A 22,239-nucleotide genomic window follows, 5' to 3' on the forward strand; every position below is an offset into this window, starting at 1 on the left:
TATCCTCCCCCATAGACTGGTGTCCAAGCTAGAGGCGATTGGACTCTCCAACTCCACCTGTCTCTGGGTTTTGGACTTTTTGTCAGAACGTTCTCAGAGGGTTAGAGTAGGGTCACATATGTCCACAGCCCTTAGCCTTAACACCGGCTCACCACAGGGTTGTGTGTTGAGTCCCCTGCTCTATACTCTCTATACGTATGATTGTACAGCCATTTATTCCAGCAACAAAATCATCAAGTTTGCTGATGACACTACGGTGGTGGGGCTCATTTCAGGAGGGGATGAGTCCGCCTATCGGGATGAGGTGGAGCGGCTTTGTGCTTGGTGTGGAGAGAACAATCTGGCTCTTAATACGGCTAAGACCAAGGAATTGGTGGTGGATTACAGGAAAAAAAAGGCGGACATTCAGCCCTTGTATATCAACGGGGAACGGGTGGAGAGGGTGGCGGAATTCAGGTTTTTGGGAGTGACTATCGATCAGGGCATGACTTGGAGCGCAAATACCACTGCTCTGGTGAAGAAGGCCCAGCAGAGAATTTATTTCCTCAGACTTTTAAAGAAGAACAATCTGAGTGAGAGACTGCTGGTGTCCTTCTACCGAGGCTCCATAGAGAGCATTCTCACATACTGTATTTGTGCCTGGTTCTCCAGCTGTACAGCTAGGAAGAGGAAGGTGCTCCAGAAGGTCATAACCACAGCCCAAAGGATTATTGGTCATCCCCTCCCATCTTTGGAAGAACTGTACGGTTCCCGTTGTCTTAGGAAAGCAAACAATATCCTGCAGGATGCATCTCACCCGGGACACAGTCTGTTTGTACTACTGCCTTCTGGCAGGAGATACAGAAACATCAAGTCAAGGACAAATAGACTGAAAAATAGTTTCTATCCAAGAGCTGTGGCCTTCTTAAATGCAGTAACTCGATAGTGTGACCTGGGAGTTTGATGGGTGTGGGTGTGGGTGTGGCTGGAATGTGGTTTGTTTGGTTGTTGTTGCTGTTTTGCTTTTGTTGTTTTTAAGGGATGGCATCCAATTTCGTTGCACTTGTGCAATGTTGCACTTGTGTAATGACAATAAAGAATCTATCTATCTATCTATCTATCTATCTATCTATCTATCTATCTATCTTCTGAGTCCTAGCCCAATGCTTTAGCCACTACACTTGAGCCACTACAGCCTTGGGCTGGATCTGAGAATGTATCGGTCTGTCAACTGCTACCAGCCATGGTAGCTAAATGGAACCACCAAGTAGACAAACAAGAGGGGGTGGTTGTGAGGCTGTTTGGGAACTTCCAGATGCACCTGTCTTGCAACTGCTGAAGTACATTTCAGGTCACAACAAATATTAAAAGCCGGGGCACTTTATGGCTCCAAAAGGAAAATTCGGAGATATTCCAAAATTAATTCAAACACATCCCGTTCTAATGCTGGAATAGCATCTAGCGCGCTTGATCACTTCTGTGAAATTTTGCAAATCATTTTAAATGTATTAGGAAGCTATGAAACCGGAAATCTGTTTGTGGGTGTAATGGGAGTCAGAGAACAAGGGCCACCAATTTGGCATCTGATCTGCATCTGTGCAACTCCCACTGCAAATCAAGTAGAGATGGAAACAGGGCTCTGGGTACACTTCTGGGGGAATGTAAAAAAGGAGTATCACTTTTGTTGTTGGCACGGTTTTAATAAGAGACAATTATGTTATAACTTTTAGGCGAAGAGAATCTATGAACTGAACATCCTTCCATTTGCTTTTCAAGGCTGTTCCTGATATTTTGCACCAATTTTGCACCTGATATTTTGCACCAAGAGACTACATGCACAATCTAAGAAGATAAATGGGTATCTTTCTCAATTAAAATGTCCAGGCTATTAGTAGTACTATTATTAAGCGCCTATAACTACAATAGCTCTTAACGTATACATACATATAGGGAATATCTGTTGACAATGCAATATTGTGAACTGGCCTTTAGAATATTGGAGAAAACACAAAACTCTTTTCTCTGTGCGTGCAAATATCCATGTCAATTTATAATAAAATGTCTGTTTTTCTGCAACTAGTTTCAATACCCACTCTCTTAGAAGATGTGATGAGTTATAACTCTTCCTTCTTGAGTCTTGTACAGAATACGATCTTTCCAAAATGTGTTCATGAGAAATTGTGGTGAAATTTTACAATTTGGAACAGCATTTGCATATTCTCTTGTATTTGATCCACTGCAAGTAGATAGCTCCTTTTCATGATGCTGCTTTTAACTGTTCTGTGGAGGCAGATTTTCATATTTCCTAAAACTAGAATTAAGGAAAGAGCCCCTAAAATAAATAAGAAGAAAATGAGAATAGAAATGACTGGACAAGTAAGTAAGTAAGTAAGTAAGTAGTAGTAGTAATAATAATAATAATAATAATAATAATAATAATAATAATAATAATATACCCCACCCATCTGGCTGGGTTTCCCCAGCCACTGTGGGCAGCTTACAGCACATAAAAAAATCGTAAAACATTAGACACTAATTTTTTTTTCATACAGAGTTGCCTTCAGATTTTGATTAGCCAAGGTGGTTCCCTCCAAATGTTGTTGGACTCATGATAACTGGTTCACTCATCATCTGGAGTGAACCACACTGGCTACCCCCGTCCTATGCTGTATTTTGCTATGGTTATTGGGCGTGTGGGGGAAAAGGAGTTTCTTATACCTTGAAATACTGTTAACTTTCACAATAGGTTTATACAGCTCTGGGATCTTCCTCTCAATCATTGGTCTGAGGTTCTCTTTCAACTTGTTGTAGTTCTTTTTCAGTTCTTGTTGATATTCCCTTTGGTCAGCAGTAATCAGACATTTATTTTTCTCCACTGCTTCACCACATCTGTTCCCAAAAAATGAAGAAAACAATTTTGTTGATTAATATAACCGCACAGTATTGGACCATGTGCATCTTGTAATAAAGTTTCATTTTTGGCTGGGACTGAACATGAAGATTTGGAGTTACTTTTTAGTCTTGTTACCAGGATCAATTTAGTGTCCAATGGGACAATAATTTCACCAGAGGCTGCATTCCATGCTACAGTGGGGATTGTGTAATTTGTTTATATCTTTGCTGTGAAGCCACCTAACGCACAAGAATGTGCCGACACAGATTTAGTGTAATTGCAATTTTAACAGATTTTACTTTGCCACGTTACTCACCTCATTATGAATTCTTTGAAGCATAACCTCAGCTTGTTGTGATGTCGATAAAGTTTTGGATCCTCTGGAATTTCAGCCAGGAACACTTGAGCTACTTCTAGTGGTCCCTTATACATAAACATAAAACTGTATTACATAAAGCATATTTCATGAGGAAATGGATGATCAGGTATCAACCAGAATTACTATCATGTAAAACCCAATAAATGGGAAAAAAATCTAGTCAGATTTCAGGAAGGCACAACTTTCAGGGCAACTCAGTTGCAAAAGGAGGGAGTAGGAGAGGATTTCAGTGGGACAGTACTCAAAAACAGGAATTGGTAAGAAAATGCCTTTGGACACCCAGCTTTCTCTAACCCTTGAGAGGGAAATCTAGGTATTATAGGTTGATTGGGCTGCAGTTTTCATGTTTGGGCCTAAGAAGTCACCGGGATTAGTGACAAGGAGATGTCAGACTCCTTTAATAGGAGGATTCATCTACACCATTAATACGTGTAGGTGTGTGCCATTTTAATGTTTTGTTTATGCTGCTAACATGGCTAAGCAGAGAGAAGAAAAGAAGAAGAATCAACAATATTCTGACAATATACCTGATTTACTGTGGTCCCCACAGAACCTTGAAGCACCATCTGCAGCATTTTGGGATCTGGTGGCACCTGTCTGGTGGCAACAGCCAGTTCAAGCGTTTTCTTTTGCATGTCTTCAATAGCTACTTCAATTGGCATCAAAACAAACTGAAATTACAGAGGGACAGGTATGTTGCAACTCTTTCACAAAGAAACTGCAAATAACAGTTGCCACAAGGATGACAAGCTGTTTTTATGTGGTTGTTTTTTAAGCCAAAAGTAGATAGCGTGGTCTTTCCACTCTCTGCCACTTGATAAAAGACTGGCAAAAGAGTTAAATGGGAGGAAGTTAAGTGAACCACTCCCATCAGACAGCTTAAATGAAAGAAGAGTAGGGAAAGCAGAAATGACAATTTTAAGAGTGTCCAGTCCCGCATGCTGTAGCTCAGTTTTTTGTGATTTAATATTCATTTTGTCTCAGTACTACTGCACATTTTATTTTAGTTCTATTGCTTTGGATGGTTGGACAGTGTTCTTGAAGCTACAAACATGAGTCTGACCAAACTGCGGGAGGTAGTGGAAGATAGGAGTGCCTGGCGTGCTCTGGTCCATGGGGTCACGAAGAGTCAGACACGACTAAACGACTAAACAACAACAACATTGCTTTGGAAGCAGACATTACCTCCTCCTTTTGAATGACATTGATTCTAGTTTTGATGTAGGGGAAAGCATGCATTGTGGTCAAAATGGTCTTCCTCTTATACTGCTCACTCAATTCTCCTCGTGGCCGTCCATCCCGAGTGAAAGGGGTGGTATACATAAATCGTCGGAGGTTGAAGTTTTTCTCAAAATGGGTCACTCTGTCTTTCATCTCATAGTCATCAAAATAGGGTTCCACAAAGGTAATTTGTATGTAGGCCTGGAAAGACGGGGAAATGGAAAAATGTTTTATATGTAAGCTTATGTCAATAAAAATTATTTAAGCATGAAGCTGAACCTGCAACCGAGAGACATATTATGCTGCTCACACAACAAACATAAGATGTTTAGATGGAAGAATGAAGGTATCCTTCTACAAACAGTCCCTATAAGCAAAGAAGCTTGAAGTGCTGGCTTGCCGCTTGATTTTCCCTATAACTGAGAGAAAGCAAGGCAACTTGTTTCCAGCGGCAGCTTGCCTTTCCAAAGCCAAACCGGACAGCTTCTCCAACTGCCGGGGCTAAAGCTGATTTGCACAAGCTCTGCTTATTGGAGGAGGTGGGAGGAATACCTACCTATCTGAGGACAGCACCCTATATTGCAACCTGGTTTCTTCTCCCCCTCATTATAAAAATATTGTGGGGTTAAGGGAAGATAAAGACAACAGAAGATAAAAGGTTTTCCCAGGAATGACTGGACAATAGCCTCTGTCAGCTGGGACAGTGTATAGAAGGAGCCAGGACTTCTTTATTATATACAAGCAGATAAGAACAGGTGTAGCCAGGATTTATTTATATATTTATTTGCTGGGTATTACTTTTGTTAGCAGGCTATCTTATCATTTAATTAAGTGTTTTTATTTATTTACTTAATCGGGTAGGGAGCTGCACCCTCTGGCTACACCTATGCAGAGAAGTTTGCCATATGAACTGTGTGTAATGTGCATCTAGGTTCTAAAGAACTGGACATATATATTGACGGACTGTAGGTATTTTTAGTTCATCCGTCACTCAAGAGTCCCAAGGGAGCAAACAACATTAAAACCACAATTAGGAATAAATATTTAAAACAAAACAAATAAAACAACACCATAACATTAATAACAATTGCAAATTGTTATTAATTAACAGGCTGCAGAGGTAGTGGTGGTGGGAAACAGCACCATGCATTTCATCCCTCCACAAAAGCCTGGGTAAACTTGGTTGGACTGGTCATGTGGTGCGGATGCCTGATGATCGTCTTACAAAGCAACTACGCTATTCCAGACTTAAAAATGGAAAGCGTAATGCTGGTGGTCAATAAAAGAGGTTTAAAGGTCTCAAGGCAAATCTAAAAATGTAGTATAAACACCAAAAACTGGGAAACACTGTTCTGTGAGTGCTTCAACTGGAGAACAGCCTTTACCAAACACCTTTGGGCTTTGAAAATGATTGAACTCAGGACAAAAGGGAGAAAAGTGCTAAAGCACATTCGGCAAACCCTCACATCAAATCAACCCCAAAAACAAGGGTTTTGCCACCCACCGTCTCAGATTTTGATGAAACTAGGTGTACACCCTTCCCTTATGGTTGAAAGAAAGCACCTTAATTTTCTTTAACTTCTATTGCAAACGGTTTTAATTTTACAGCACTTCAAAATTTCATGAAATCTGTGTTTCTGTCCCTCTTGAGATCCTCGGCCTTGTGTGCATTTTTTTTTCTTTTTCTCCATAACCAATGATCAGATCTCTTTGAAATTTTACACAGAGCTCAATAACATGATGAGGATTTCAGGAAAAAAAATACACCAGCACTCAAAAGGTTTTATAAATGCCTTTAAAATGTATACCGTATTTTTCGCCCCATAGGGCGAACCGGCCCATAGGGCGCACCTAGTTTTATTGGGGGAAAATAAAGAAAAAAAAATTATTTCACCTCCCAGGCACGGGGCTGGGGCGGGGGAAGCCCGAGCTTCCCCCGACCCCAGCCCCCAGAACAGACTGCTATCCGCAAGCCTAGGGTGCCCGGCGGGAAGTCGCGCCGGTCTCCCCAGGCTTGCGGAGAGCTGCGCGAAGTCGTGCAGCTCTCCCATGGCTTGCCAAGAGCTGCGCGAAGCTCTAAGCCACCGACCCCTCTCGCTCTCCAGGCTTCAGCGAAAGCCTGCATTCACCCCATAGGACGCACACACATTTCCCCTTAATTTTTGGAGGGGAAAAAGTGCGTCCTACAGGGCGAAAAATACGGTAAATGTAGGTTTTTTTGGTGGAAAAACTAGGTTTAGAAAACATAAATTTTCAGCGTTAGCCCACGATGTTTTTGATGGTGAAAATCATCTTGCTCTTTCTCCACAAAGAATAAAATTTATGGGTCTCTTATGCCTTGTAACAAAATTTTACATTTTTTGGACATCGTGGGGAGGAAATGGCTACTGGGTACAACTTTCCTACAATCCATAGCTGTAATAGAAAAAAATAATGAAACAAAGTTGTTCATCTTGAAATTTAAAATATTAGTTAAAATATTAGTTATTACTGGGGTTTTTTTTTTTTTTCAAAAGTCCAGACTTGTTTTTCAGTTTGGGGGTATTTAAAACTATGAAAATTGGCTATATCATGAAATCAATCTAAAAAAATATATCGGTCAGAAACTTTAAATGTTGACATGTAAGGAAATAAGACCTAGAAAGAGAATAATTAAATGAATGTAAAATTATGCATTATATTCAATTATGAGTACATCAAATTAGGCTTAAATTATTTTTTAAAAAAATATTAATTTCAGAAATATTAAAAATGTGAGACATTTTAAAATGTTTTCTCAGATTGCAGTTCAGAGAAGTCTTTTGTTTATGCTAGATGTGTATGCTATATGATGTGAGGGGAGAGACACGGCCTTCTTCCCCCTGCCTTGTCCCCCCCCCAGGGAGCGCTTATAAGGAAGAACGGTGAGGGGAGAGACTCCACCAGGCAAGGCCTTCTTCCACCTTGCAGTCAATCTACTTCTGGTATCAGTGTGGTGCACTCTTATAATTTATCCAATCTTTGATTTTTTGGGTGCTAGTTCTTGCTGTGTTTTTCAACTGGAATAAGATGGAAAATTCAATATGTAGTGTGGGAGAGTTAACTGCTAGTGAATGCCGTAAGTTAACTTTCAGTCACAGAAAGGGGATTGAGAATGTTAATTGTTTAAGCGAAGAGGACAGAGAGCTGTTACATTTAAGAACTGAAGCTAAAGCTGAAGACTTAGAAACTATTTGCTTACATTTCCAAAGTGTATATTTGAAGAAATTTGAATCTCACACACACAAAAAACTCTACAGGGATCCTTTTAAAAAGCACAAAGGACCAGTCAAAAAATATCTACGCTCTGTAACGTTACAGAAGTCTAAAGATTTGCTAGAGACAGGAATTAAAGTAAAGCCAGGCCATAAATTGTGCAGAAGATGTAGACAAATTATTTATAGCAGCAATGTAAATCAAAGTGATGTTGAAGACAGTTGCGTTCAACCTGAAGATATAAGTTTAGAAGAAAAGACCTATTTGGAGAGAAGAGAAGCCATAGAAAAGCTGAAGACATCCCTTTAAAATTACATGGTTTACCTGAACACTGCAAGACATCTTATGGAAAGAGGAAGATAGAAAAGTTTGAGGAAAATATTCATGATAAAATGAAAAAAGTGCTACAGGTTGAAATCCCAACTAAAGAGACTGAAGCAGAGATGGTGATTACAGATAAAGTGAGTGACATGGACAAACTTGTAGAGGTGATGAAATATGCCATAAAATGCAGAAGAAGCAAATCCAGATGCTGACCATTCCTGCTTCTCTTTCATGGCCATGAAGAAAAATTCAATAAACATTTAGTGTATCTGATTATTCAGTTCGCCAGGCACAGAAACATTTTAAAGAGGAATTTTAGCTGAACCAGATCCCAGAGGTGGAAAAAAGCTTCCATCTGAAACTGTAAGCAAGGTTCTAAACTTCTATCACAGTGACGAGCAGTCCAGAATAATGCCAGGAATGAAAGATGTGGTCAGCATTGGTATCATAGGAGTATCATAGGAAGCGGCTAATACTGGGCAACCTCTGAGAACTGTATGCAGGCTTCAAGAAGGAATATCCCAGTGTTAAAGTGGGTTTCTAAAAGTTTTGTGCTTTGAGTGGTGTGTTTTTGCTGGTTCTAGTGGAGCCCACAATATATGTGTGTGTACCATTCACCAGAATCCCATTTTACATCTGCATGTGTCACGAATACAAGGACATGATGAAGTTTCTAGTCTGTGAGGATCCAAAGAGGGAATGCATGTAATAAATGTCCTGCAAAGAATAATCTTGATAAGATTTTGATGGAAGTGACCCCATTGAATTTTCTCAATGGATTTCCACAGATCGAATACACTTGATCAAAACCACTTCAGCACTAGATGAGTTCATTGATGATCTAACAGACAAAATAGAATGTTTGATTCCTTTCATAGCAAAGTCACAGTCTTCCTTCCTTAAAGATTTAAAAGAAAACCTTCCATCACACACTGCTGTTATTCTATTAGATTTCAGTGAAAACTTTTCATTCATCATCCAATATGAGGAACAAGGACTTCTGATTCTTGTACTTTGCATCCTGTGGTAGTGCATTATAAAAGCCCAGACGGAGAGAAGTTGATCTCATCCCATTGCATTGTTTCTGATGATTTAAAGCATGATGTGAATACAGTATACAAAACTCAAGAATATAATTTTCCTCACATCAAACAGATGTGACGGCTGTGCAGCACACTACAAAAATAAGTTCAACTTCCTAAATCTCTGTCATCATCAGGAAGATTTCCAAATAAACGCACAGTAGTCTTTCTTTGCTAGTCATGGCAAGTCAGAATGCAACGGTATTGGTGGAACTGCTAGAAAAGAGAGTCTTGACAAGCAGATTACTACTCCAAAAACATTTTTTTTATTTCAGTGGAAAAAAATATGAAAAGGTCAAATTCCATTATATTGCAAGGGAAGACATGGACATAATCCGCTCTTCCTTCAAAATCCATTTCAGAGACGTGCACACACTCCCTGGAACTCGCAATTTCCGCAACTTTAAACCACTCAATTCTACAGGCAAAATTAAAGCAAGAACGAGCATTGATAAAGAGCCCTCCCTCACTTTCAACCTGAGGAGCCTCCCCAAACTTTCTGTGAATGCTGATGATCTGTATCCTGGATGCTTTGTCGCTTGCAAGTATGATCATTTGTGATACTTTGGAATGATATCAGAGATTAATCAAAACAAGGGAGATGCTTTTGTAAAATTTCTTCAACCAAATGGACCTTTCACCTTCATTCTGCCATGACGATTCTTGTGCAATACCATTTCCTCATATGCTTGTTATTGTACAACACCCACAGACAATAACTGGCAGAAGATACTTCTTTCCCAACGAGTGTATGGCGTTGAAAATGAAAAGCTTACAGGTGATACCAAGGCTGCAGCAAGGTAACTGAGGAGCATTGAACTTGTAACATAATCTTTTTTTTTTTTTAATAATTTTTATTAACAGGCCAATCAAATCACATTAATTCCAAATCACAATAATTCCAAATTACACAGCCAAATTTTTAAAATTTTTGTTGGGGGGACCCATTCTTCGAGCTCCGAAAGAGATCCAATCATCTCTCTTGCTGCTACTTTAATTACACAGTTCTGTCAAAATAATATTCACAGTTCTGTTCAATCTTCTCTTTGTTGTTTTCTTCATCTTCTTGTTGTTATCATATATTCCTTTCTTTGTGGTCTCTGATAGTCTCCACAAGCGGGTTGAAGACAAACGTTGTTTTATCCTGTGTGGATTTTACACTCATCCAAGAGCCATAAAAGTGGACAGCCGCCATTTCAACACCTCCGTACAAAAACATTCCGACAGTCTGTCCTGATCTCCCCAGGCCTGCCGCTCCATTATAAATTTTCTCAGGGGGCCCTGCTAGGCCGAACCCACACTCCAACATAGTAACAGCCAGTCCTCCTCCCCCTGAATCCACCTGCCATGATAAATCTCTCTTTATCACAAAGGACTTACTTTTGTTTCCCGGTGTTCCCATAAGCCACGTCTTTGCATAGTAATTAATTTCCACACAGTTCTTAATTCTCCTGCTTGTGATTAGTAATTGCAATGATTCTTTTTTGGGGAGGGAGAGCTATTGGGTACTCACATAAGACAAAAAAAGAAAAGTTTTTCTCTCTCCCCCTTTTCAGTCTCGCTCCGACATACCAAACCTCTGATGAATCTTCTTGATTTATTCTTCTTCTTAATTTATTGTTAAATCCAGCCCATTGCTCCACTTCCCAGAGATCCCTTTAGTTACCAGTCTTAACTCCCGATCTTCGCTCGAAGTATGTGCGTTTGCTTCCGTTCTGATTGTTTATTTTGAGCTCCCGCAACTAGCTGCGCAGATCAGAGACAGTGTCCAGGAGAGCCGACCCACACGAGGGCTTTTGTGCCTAGTGCCCTCACCCCCTTTCGAATCCAGGGGTGAATTATGGGCACAGCAGGCAAGACAGCGTTCCCCATTCCCTTGGGGTAACGAGGGAGGCTGCATACTCCCATAACAGCTTCTTAATTACCTCGTGTGAGCCGGAGAGATGGTACTGTCGGCCATCTTCCGATGCAGCCCCTAATTTTTTACTTTAGTTTAATTGTTGTCCTTATTGCTATAAAACTGCTTCATTGTGAATTACGTCTCAGTATATTTAACATAAATGTTAAAAAGTCTCCATGCATCTATTAATTTAAGATGGCACAAAAATATCATTCTCCCTGCCCCCCTTAAGACAGACATGTCTTTGTATGCAATAATATTCTGAAAAACAAATTGGGGATCATGTGATGTTGCAAAATTGAATATATTGTACAAAATTGATTACATTCTTTTAATCTTTTTCTTGCTACGTCTTATTTCTTGCTACGTCTTATTTCCTTACATGTCAACATTTAAAGTTTCTGACCAATTTTTAAAAATTAATTTCACGATATAGCCAATTATTATAGTTTTAAAAACAAGTCTGCACTTTTGAAAAAAACCCTGTACAGTGGTACCTCGGGTTACATACGCTTCAGGTTACATACACTTCAGGTTACAGACTCTGTTAACCCAGAAATAGTGCCTTGGGTTAAGAACTTTGCTTCAGGATGAGAACAGAAATCGTGCTCCGGCGGTGCGGCGGCAATGAGAGGCCCCATTAGCTAAAGTGGTGCTTCAAGTTAAGAACAGTTTTATGTTAAGAACGGACCTCTGGAACGAATTAAGTACTTAACCCGAGGTACCCCGATGTCCAAAAAATGTAAAATTTTGTTACAAGGCATAAGAGACCCATAAATTTGTGGGTCTCTTTGTGGAGAAAGAGCATTTTCACCATCAAAAACTTTTAATTACATCGTGCGCTAACGCTGAAAATTTATGTTTTCTAAACCTAGGTTTTATAAAACCTTTTGAGTGCTGGTGTATTTTTTCCTGAAATCCTCATCATGTTATTGAGCTCTGTGTAAAATTTCAAAGAGATCTGATCATTGGTTATGGAGAAAAAGAAAAAAAAATGCACACAAGGCCGAGGATCTCAAGAGGGGACAGAAACAAAGATTTCATGAAATTTTGAAGTGCTATAAAATTAAAACCATTTGAGATAGAGGTAAAAAAAAATAAGGGGCTTTCTTTCAACCAGAAGGGAAGGGTGTACACCTAGTTTCATCAAAATCCGAGATGGTGGGTGGCATTGAACTGACGTAGAATGACCCCATGATCAACCCAGAAACCAATGTCCCCACGTATGGATCCAGAATTGGCCTCCACAGTCATGTATAGAAGGAGGAGGAGGAGGAGGAGGCTCAGGTAAGAGGCATACCTGATACAACCAAATCCAATCAGGGTTCTCTCTTTTGAGAAGGTATTTCTATAATATGTTCATGGGCATAGCCAGGATTTTCTTCTTCGGAGATTGCCCAAGCTTTTGGGGGGAGATTATGGGTAAAAAATCCCCCCCAAAGTGTCACGGTCCAGGTCGTAGGTGGCAGCATTCCAGATCCGACACACCGGGACCAGGATAATAATGGTAGCAGTTCAATGGAGGATGAAAACCCAATGAGGCTTGAACACAGGAACAGAAACTGGAACAGGAGAAGGCACTGGAGCAAGCCAGGAGCGCTGAAGCAGGAACAGGAACTGGCAACAGCTGGGTATAAACCCCATTGCTGTGGCAAAGAACCAGGGCAAAATGCTGGCCTTACATCTCTTGATCTGGCCACATCTGCCAGGCCGCACTGACTCCCCCAAGCCAAACACAGCAACTCCTCACCGTGCTCAGGGCCTGGCCCCTGCAAATACTCATGGTACTCCATATGAAAGGAATACATTATGGGGGCAGGCTTTTTTTAGGAGGGACAACTTCAGTTAATTAAATATTTTTAATGCTTTTCAATACTTTTTGAGGATGGGGGGGTACTACACCCATGAATATGTTTCACCATTTTTATCTCTACTGTACGTATTTAGCCAAGTCTTATGTTCTTACTCCCACTGGTTAAATAAAGACAAGCACAGGCCCCTGCATGATTTTATGAATAATAATAATAATAATAATAATAATAATAATAATAATAATAATATTTTATTTATATCCTGTCCTCTGCTGAAGTGCAGAGGCTTTATATTGCAAATGGGTTGTTCAGATACAATATTTGTTTTTGTGCATTTGGCATATGAGCTTCCACACGTTCCTGTTTGTTCAGTTGTGGATATTCCCCCACTTGGCATCAGACAGTGGAATTTGACAATGTTTCAGGTGTTTTTTCCTTTTTCTTTTTTAGCTCTCTTCCACAGTTGTTCTTCCTCTGTGCATGTACACCTTTGAATTCTCACCTCCTCAGGAAGTGTGCAAGATTGCCAATGCTACCAGCCTTATTTATCACAATGGGCTAAAGGGAGGCTTGTTTTGGAGTGGGGCCATTCATTTCTATTTGGTTTTTAGTTTAATACAGAGATTAATACATTAATTAATAGTTTAATACAGAGATAAATTTCTTTATATATATAAAAAGCCCAATGTACTGTGTCCTCTGTGGAAAACTCCCAGATGTCCTCTGTGGAAAACTCAGGAGAACATTTCTCCTAACCGGGTTGTTGAAACTCAAGCATGTCTTCAGCATGCCACAAATGGCAAAAACAGGAATGCTTGTACTGCTGGAAACAAAATGGCTAGGTTGTGCTCAAGTGATGATCAAAAGGAAGCAGGGTTGTGGCACCAGAGGCTATCCACTGAAGCCTCACCACATGGGACAAACCCCACTCTCCCCAAATGCACTACTGAGTTTCCACATCAGCAGCGACTGAAGGTGTCTAACTGGATTCAGGTTAGATTTTTTTTAAAAAAAATTGGCTGGCATTTTTATGAATCATAGAATTTAGAGTTGGAAGGGACCATGAGAGTCATCAAGACAGTGTCATATGGACACTGCAAAAACCTATATAGCACTAATTGGACTTACCCAGTGAGAGCAAAGTTGTGGAATTGTCTACTGAATTCAATCATGGTGAAAGAGTATGAGAGAAGGGATGTACCTGTTTAACTCTTCCTTTAAACCTAGCCAAAGCAAATCTATATATGGCTATGATTACATAGTTTTGTCAAATGTGTATAATCAATTCCAGGTTTAGACTTCAGTTTTATGGTTGTAAAATGTAAGAATGCTCAATACAGAATTCCAAGCTCAATGGTAGTAAAGGAAGAAATGCCTTCCATACCTTACTGGGATCTAGCTTGCTCTTGTCTACTGGAGTAGAATCTTTAATCACTACAATGCGATCCTCCCCAAAACACTGACCATAAAAGCCCTGAAAAGGAAAACAAGATTATGGCTGAGGGGCTTTTTTGTTTACAATCCTTTTTAATGTACTTAGTTGGGTCTACAAGTTGTAAAAAAGATGAGATTATTAACTGAAGATAGCTTTACAACTAAACACTAGTTTTCACAAAGAAAAAGGTCACATAGAAATGTTTCAGGTTTCAGTCCTGTCATGTGGAAAAGAGTGAAACCTGAAAGTGAAACCAACTGTGTTCCTACAACACACTAAGACAAATATTGGCTTAGTGAGACAGCGATGTTGCCTCTTTTCTCTTGCTCAATCCTTTTAGCTGCTGTGCAACCACTTGTTACAGCTAGTGGTTAATGAGGAGAAAGCATAGCTGCAACTCCTGGTTCTCATGACACACTAAGCCAAACTCTGGCTTTGCTTAGCATGGTGCAGAAGCAAAATAAATAAACAACAAAGAGGAGTAAAGCAGCTGTATGGGGGGGCTGCATGTTTGTGAAATCCTGCTACGTGAAGGTTTGGTTTCATGTGTCATGTGAACTAGGCCATAATCTTGCTACAGACATTCTTCAAAACACATATCAGTGTATGGTCAGAACACTGAAGGCTGCTCTTAACAATCTGGTTTATATTTGAAGCCTCCCTTGATGGCTGGAACACATAGAATTCCACTTCCCACCCCCAAGCATTCTAGCCCCATAGAGGGGATTTTAATTCTAATCACAGTAGGAATAGATAAACCTCCCCACCCCCATAAGCTCTTTCTCCCTCCGCAACTGTAATGAATAACGACAGCTACTTGCCATGCATTGGTCATACATGAAGTGTGACCCTGAGTCCTTCATCAGTAAATTAGAAATGGCAATGCCACCTGGTTGGGTTGTACAAATTACTGTGATTGTGTATATGAACTACTTTGAATGTTCAAAAAGTGGAATAGAAATGCTAAATATTATCATCATCCAAGCTAAAAATACCAGAGTTGCCACACTGGCTGTACTACTTGGCCATTTAGATTAAATCTACTCCAAAGGTACCAAGCTCAACACCATAGGCAAAAGATTAAGCAATTTCAACAATGGATTTGCTCTAAAGAGTTCACAGTGGTAAGCTCCCTTTGTGCACTGACAACCTAATCTAGGTTTATGGGGAAGAAAAGTATGTCAGCACGTTGCTTAAACATGTTGAGGAAAGTTGAAGATGGAGCCAGAGTTCCTCAGAAGATCAGGACATGGAAGAGGAAAGGGCAGTTGCACCTCCCATTGATTGGGAAAAAAGATTCAAAGGTGAATTTGCAAAAGCCCTGCCAGTTAGAGCAAGTAGGAGCAGTTAACTGCACTCTAGGAACTGCAATAGAGGCTATTTACCCCCACACATCACATACTCTGCATGAACATAGAAGACACAACACAAAGTTGTAGCTGAATTTATGAATTCCACCCCCATGATCCAAATCCTGAAACTCCCAACAGAATCTGAAAGGGTTTTATGTTTCCATGGGGATTTTTTTGAAATAATCTGTTCCTCTACATCCATCAATGAGGCACAGAAGTAAGGCCTCATGGGAGGATGAATATGTGATGAAAACATGTGCTTTTCCCTTTCAGCCTCACTCATTTGGGGAATAATGGATGCAGAAGTGCCTTCCTGTCAAAAGCTTCCCACTCCTGTCCACCATCAACACATCTTATTCACCTCATCCTGACCACTGCTGTCCATAAGTGCCGGATATTGTAGAGGTATATTTGTCACACTGCTGTGACACCAGATAGCACTGGAAATTATAGTGCTGGATTACTTCCCATTTGGAAGGGCTTTTTTTTTTTTTTTTTTGCAAACTACCAGGCTCTGAAGGTTAACTAGAGAAGTGAATTGTGGAGTGTTTATCTGCATTATCTCTTTCATTCCCTGTCATTTTAGGTATACATGTTATTCCTCTTTGAATGCTATCCTTTTGCCATGATGTCCTAACGTTTACAGAAGTATAACCACTTACCTCCAGTCTATGAGAAATCTCAGGAAGTTTGGTAATGGCAGGCTCTTTGTAAACAAATTCCTGTTCATCTAAATCTCCAAATATGGCTCCATAGAAGCCAACACGGAAGTAAGTGCCAAACATTCTCTTCTGACCCTGTTTGATGAATATGAAGTCACTAAATTTCAATTTCTTTTCATAGCTTTCTATTTTTGTGCAGTGATGAAATTAATTTTTATGGTAATTTATACATTTGTGTTTGTTATTCTACAAAGCAGCCGTATCTTAGTAGAACTAAGCATAATTAAAATAAACCAAGAGAAAGAGATATGGTCTGTAAATTAAAGATTTAAGCAAACTTGAAAAAGCTTTTCTACATCTCAAGAGCAACAAACACTATTTGTCTAAGTAGATGAATAGAAGAAGAGAAGATGAAGGAAGACACCAGCAGAACAAATAAAACTTGGGCAGAACCCACTGGCTTGCCCTCCTATACTAGCCCCATAGCACTCGTCCTGTTTGATTTAAATTGAGCTTGCAGGTAAGAACCTCCCAGTGTGCTTTGCCCATTCTCCGAAAATAAAAACATTGTCAGACATAATAAGGCAATTGCCAGGCAATAAGGGTTGCCCTGTTTCTCTTCTTAACTATTAATGTCCATTTGCACTCAGATACTGCCTATAATTTAAAATCTTGCATCATTATAGTATTGAATTGCTAGCTATCTTTGAAGGAGCTTCACAAGCACAGAAGACACTTTGTTGCTGTCAAAAAGGCTTATTTGCACACATGGACTGATTTAGTGAAGCTATGTGAATGTTGATGCACTCCCATTCTCTTTTGTATTCTCTGATGCATGTGCAAAGCCACTTCCTTTCTGGAAGATTCTGATCTTGTGTAATTTAGGATTGTGCCAGTTGACTATATATAGGTGAAACAGATTACCACTTACTACATGAGTGTCATGAAGCATGTCCTGCTTCATAGCTTCAATCATGGGGAGAGCTGGTTATTTGTTCACAGTAGCCTTACAGTTGAGTTTAAGTCACCATATGGAATATCTCTACACAGGGACTGAGAAATAGGCATCATAACAAAAGGTGGTTTGAAGAGTCATAAAAGCACTAGGTTATGATTATGTCTCAAATTTTGTGGGAAGGACTGCAGCTTTGTGGTAGAGTGCACACTTTATTTGCAAATGGTGCAGGTTCAATCCTTGGGGTTTGTATATAGGGTAGGACTCCTGCCTGAAACCTTGGAAAGCCACTATCAGTGACCGTCAATGATACTGAGCTAGATGGATCAATGGTCTGACATGAGATAAGGCAGCTTATGCTGTGTTCAGTTTCATTGCACATAAATCCCATTACAACCAAGGGGACTTCAATATGCATAACTGACTGAATAATAGGAAAGCATATATTCTAAGGGGAGTTAATGTTAAACATGACTTGCTCAGTGAAAAGGCAAAATGTTACTCATCCAATATAGCATATTGCTGTTGCTAATTTAATTTCTGGCTTTGTAACACAGTTACAAGAGATTGATTCAGTTGATCAATCAATCAATCAATCAATCAGTCAGTCAGTCAGTCAGTCAGTCAATGTTTATTATGGCAAACAGACAGCATATTAAACCAGAATTTCTGCATAATTCTCTACATAAGCAATAAAAACGATCAATATGTGATTTAACAATCAATATACTAATTGAATGTAACTTGAAATATGTGTCCAGACAACTACAACATCATAAAAGTTTAAAAGAATAAGAGATTTAACTGAGAACCATATAGCAATTTATGCAGCTGTGTAATCGTTTGCTTTCTGTGACTTATGACTATTACACAAAATCTAGCTACATTTCTAGTAACATACGAATTCCAGTCAGACAAGAGGTAATTTAAATAGTATTTCTCTGACTTTCTAAATTTGGGGATGGTCAAATTTGTCAAATATTTGGTAAGTACTGGAGCCAATCTGTTTGTCCTGAGTGTGGGACAATCAGCTTGGGCTAAGTGGTTTTGAAGTTAAATATCCTTGGGTTAGGATATTGTTGATGGAAAAACCAAAAATGAATAATTTAGTATTTAACTGGAGTAAAAACAATCGGTCCATGTGTCCTTTTAGTCAGCAAGGAAGAGAGTCCTCTGTGCTTGTGGAGCTCCTTCAAAGATAGCTAGCAATACTATACTATACTATACTATACTATACTATACTATACTATACTATACTATACTATACTATACTATGCTGATGCAAGACTTTAAAATATAGGCAGTATCTGAGTTACACCATGAAGTGCAAATTGACATTAATAATAGTTAAGAAGAGAAACAGGGCAGTTTTGTACTACAGATTGTCTTATATTCATGATCAACAAATGCTGCAGCTAACATACCTTATTTATGATGCTCTCAAAGGCTTTCTGAAGTTTACTGTGAGTGGAAGAAAGTTTCCTGAAATCTCGATGTGCTTCTAAGATGGGGGTGACAATCTTGTAGACCTCATTCACAGTTTCACACAGTCCTCCCTTACATAAAGATATAAAATTAAAACCGGTGTCAAGTCTCTGATGACATAGACAGATTTTCAACAACAAGCTGACAGGGATTGCTTAACCCTTTTCACACCTACTATTTTTCTACCATTGTTGCACCTTTTAACCCAATGGGAGTTCCAGATTCATGTTTATCCTTGCAAACAAAGAAGCAGGCTGTCAGTTGCTGCCACACATGCACTCTGTTATAGTTTTGTCAGCCAGCTCAAACAATAAGAGGAAGGCAAGGTAAAAGTGGCTAAATAAATGAATAAAAGTCCTCTCAAATCCTGACACAAGCATGGCCCTAGAGCATAGCTTTCCAAACTTTTCATGCTGGTGACACATTTTTTAGACATGAAACATTTTGTGACAAGGTAATTCAGTTTTACTAGCAAACCAGAGGTTAAACTAATCCCTTTCCAGTTTTTTTCTGGGGGACACACAGATCCCTAAACATTTTATGAATCTTTGTACTTTTGTCCATTTACTGTATTTATTTTCCCCGATTTGAACTATAAAATGGTGATTTTCTTGAGTCAAAATGAGAGTACCCCTAAACATTTTTAAAGAAAAAAAGAACTAGTGGGGAGTGTGTGAGGAGAACCAGAGCTTACAGGGTTAACAGCTCATGGAGTGACGTCCTGTCCCTCAGGGTGCACGGGTTTCTGCTTGTTTTACTTTCTGTTTTGCTAGAGGGGAGAGACAGCATGTCTTCTCGCTTTCCTGAACTGCTGCTTTATTATGCCGCTGCAAATAAAGCTTCTTAGATTAGAAAGAAGCTGCGTACGGAGTGTTATTCTGTATGCCTGAGATTCCTCCATACAGGTTACACCGTTGATCGCTATACTCTGGTAGAAGCCGGGAGAAGCACTGAGACGCAGTGGAAGCGTGCCAGATGTTCAATTTCACAGAGTGTTTATATGACACACTTACACACAGCAGCCAACACACTAACATGTTCCACAGTTTGGAAAGCTCTGCCTTAGAATATAATACTACTCACAGTGTTAAAAAGCTCTGCAGCTTGTTCCAGCAGTCCCACCAAACCATTCTCTGAGAAATACCTTCCAGAGCACACTCCATCTTCATCTGGAGACAGAACATCATCAGAAACAGCAGACTCCTCAAGCACATTGGAGGAAATATTCTAAAAGACAGAACAATTGTGTGGTTCCAAGCTATTCAACCCTTTGCTTCTGCTATTGAAGCCTAGCTGAGCGGAGTGGTCAGTACAGTTTCTGGCTATGCCCTCATTTCATGGTGGTTGTTCTCTGCAGTCCCTCTGGGGGCTGTGAAGTAGTTCAGGCAGTGAGGAGGGAGAAAATGAGGCATGAACCCTCCTGAAACTTTCCGGAGGTGCTAAGGCACCCACTGAGTTGTGTAATCCCATGTCTCCTACTTCAGGAGGCAGAATGGGAGTGACCTGGGAGCGAGCCTCTGCCAAGGAACGAGCCTCCTTAATTTGACTAAGGTTCCTCCGTAATTTCATAGAATCATAGAATCACAGAACTGTAGAGTTGGAAGGGACCCTGAGGATCATCTAGTCCAACCCCCTGCAATGCAGGAATATGCAGCTGGTCCATACAGGGATCGAACCTGCAACCTTGGTGTTATCAGCACCATGGTCTAACCAACTGAGCTAATTTGACTAATTGGTTAACTCATGAGGCGCTCTTGATGCAAGATATGCAAGCAGTCTGTGCTGAAAGAATCAGGACTTTTGAAGGTATTTGAATGGTATTTGAGAGCTTTGAAAATCCCTGCAACAGCCAAGACCAGAGAAAGAAGAGGGAAGGATGCTTTATGTTTTCTTATGATTACTGGATGCAGTTTTCTTTCCCTCTGCCCTCCACTGCACAATGGAATGAGACATGTGTAGTCATTTGTTTCTTGGAAGAAGAAGAAGGGGAGGTAGACCTTTGATTTATGTCTTACAAGGAATTTAATATGGTTTTACTACGTTTATTCCCCCCCCCACCTCAACTCAGGAGTGAATGGATGAAATTTATGACTACTTTCCGATGGGGCGGACTGCTGAGGAGAGGCTGAATTTGAGAGAGAATGGATGCGTTTTGTACTGGAGGAGAAGGCATAGTAGTGTGGGATCCAATGGCTGAAAGAAAAGTTCTGGAAGATTCGCCCTCCAAAATGTTTGACTGTGGTCTGATCACTGATCACTCCTTCAGGGTCAAATTCCACCTTGATGATAAGACAGTTGTCTTATCATTGAGATGGAATTTGACCTTGAAGGAGCACACAGATAAAACAGACACTGCAATATAACACTCAACTAGGTAAAGATTTATGAATAGAACAAAGAGCGAGAGGACTTAAGTTGGAATAAGACACCAAAGTCTAGAAACAAAGATCAATGGAAACACATATGTTGTTATGGATTATATATACTTAGGTTTAATTGAGCTATTTGTTGTTTGCAGGGCTGTAAAGGGGCAGATGAATTAATAATATTGGCAAGTGTGAAGTAATGTCAACTAGAGACTAAGTGAGAACTGATGGAGCAGTGGGGATACATCTTGGACATATCCTGTATCGAGAGCAGGAAACCATTTTTCAAGAAACTGTATTAAATTGAATTAATTTGGTCTGATTTGTAATTCGGAAAATAAATAAAAATAATTGGCAAAAAAGAATGGTCAGTACCTGTGTGGCCCATCTACCACAATCAGGACATTACATTTATCAACCTGGTACCTTATAGATATTTTGGACTGCAATTCCCACCATCCACAGCTAACAAGGGCAATGGTCAGGGATGATGGGAGTTGTCATTCAACAAAAACAAGTGGAGGGCACCAGGGGAACGCTCACTTACACAAATAACACAATTGTCTGTTTTTACCTGAAAGCTGACACTGCCAACTGGCAGGTAACTGTGATCTTCCAGCATGCTCAGGTATTCAGCAACAAGAGCAGCAGCATGAACTAAACACATGGCAGCCTCTGTGTAACATTTTTTCTTAGCATGCTTCTCTGCCATGTTTTGGAGCCAGGTCAACCTTAAGTCAGGTGATGTCTGATATCCTTTGGCAATTCTAATAACAGAGCATAAAAGATGTATCTTTCATTTGTCTTGGGGTTAAATTAAAAACACTTCCTTTTCTTTTGTGGAGATGCCACATCATTTGCTAGGTTTTAATTCTTACAGAGAACTGTGGATTTGAAGATAGCAGAAGCCTAACTAAATATTCTCTACAGCAAGATTTACCAAACTTGGTTCTCCAGCTGTTTTTGGTCCACAACTCCCTCCATCCCTAGCTAGCAGGACCAGTGGTCAGGGATGATGGCAATTGTAGTCTAAAAACAGCTGGAGACCCAAGTTTGGGATGTTGTTGTTGTTTAGTCGTTTAGTCATGTCCAACTCTTCGTGACCCCATGGACCAAAGGACACCAGGCACTCCTGTCTTCAAGTTTGGGATACTCTGCTCT

The 22,239-nt window shown here is 39.9% G+C and overlaps 1 protein-coding gene across 4 annotated transcripts in view; it reads right to left on the bottom strand.

Annotated features, from left to right (window-relative positions):
- Positions 1–1,658: 1,658 nt before the first annotated feature.
- Positions 1,659–22,239, bottom strand: part of DOCK8 (dedicator of cytokinesis 8) — a 162,571-nt gene continuing 141,990 nt past the window's right edge. For all 4 annotated transcript variants that reach the window (XM_081880898.1, XM_081880897.1, XM_081880896.1 and 1 more), the window contains 10 exons: positions 21,653–21,845; positions 19,796–19,939; positions 18,652–18,783; positions 16,273–16,407; positions 14,208–14,297; positions 4,437–4,673; positions 3,779–3,922; positions 3,189–3,295; positions 2,698–2,868; positions 1,659–2,311 (listed from right to left, as the gene is read on the bottom strand). In XM_081880898.1, coding sequence (XP_081737024.1) covers positions 2,251–2,311; positions 2,698–2,868; positions 3,189–3,295; positions 3,779–3,922; positions 4,437–4,673; positions 14,208–14,297; positions 16,273–16,407; positions 18,652–18,783; positions 19,796–19,939; positions 21,653–21,845 — 1,414 coding nt within the window. In that variant the 3' untranslated portion in view covers positions 1,659–2,250. The remainder of the gene's footprint in view (positions 2,312–2,697; positions 2,869–3,188; positions 3,296–3,778; positions 3,923–4,436; positions 4,674–14,207; positions 14,298–16,272; positions 16,408–18,651; positions 18,784–19,795; positions 19,940–21,652; positions 21,846–22,239) is intronic.

This window comes from Podarcis erhardii (genome assembly GCF_964252035.2).
Source record: "Podarcis erhardii genome assembly, chromosome: 11".
NCBI lineage: Eukaryota > Metazoa > Chordata > Lepidosauria > Squamata > Lacertidae > Podarcis > Podarcis erhardii.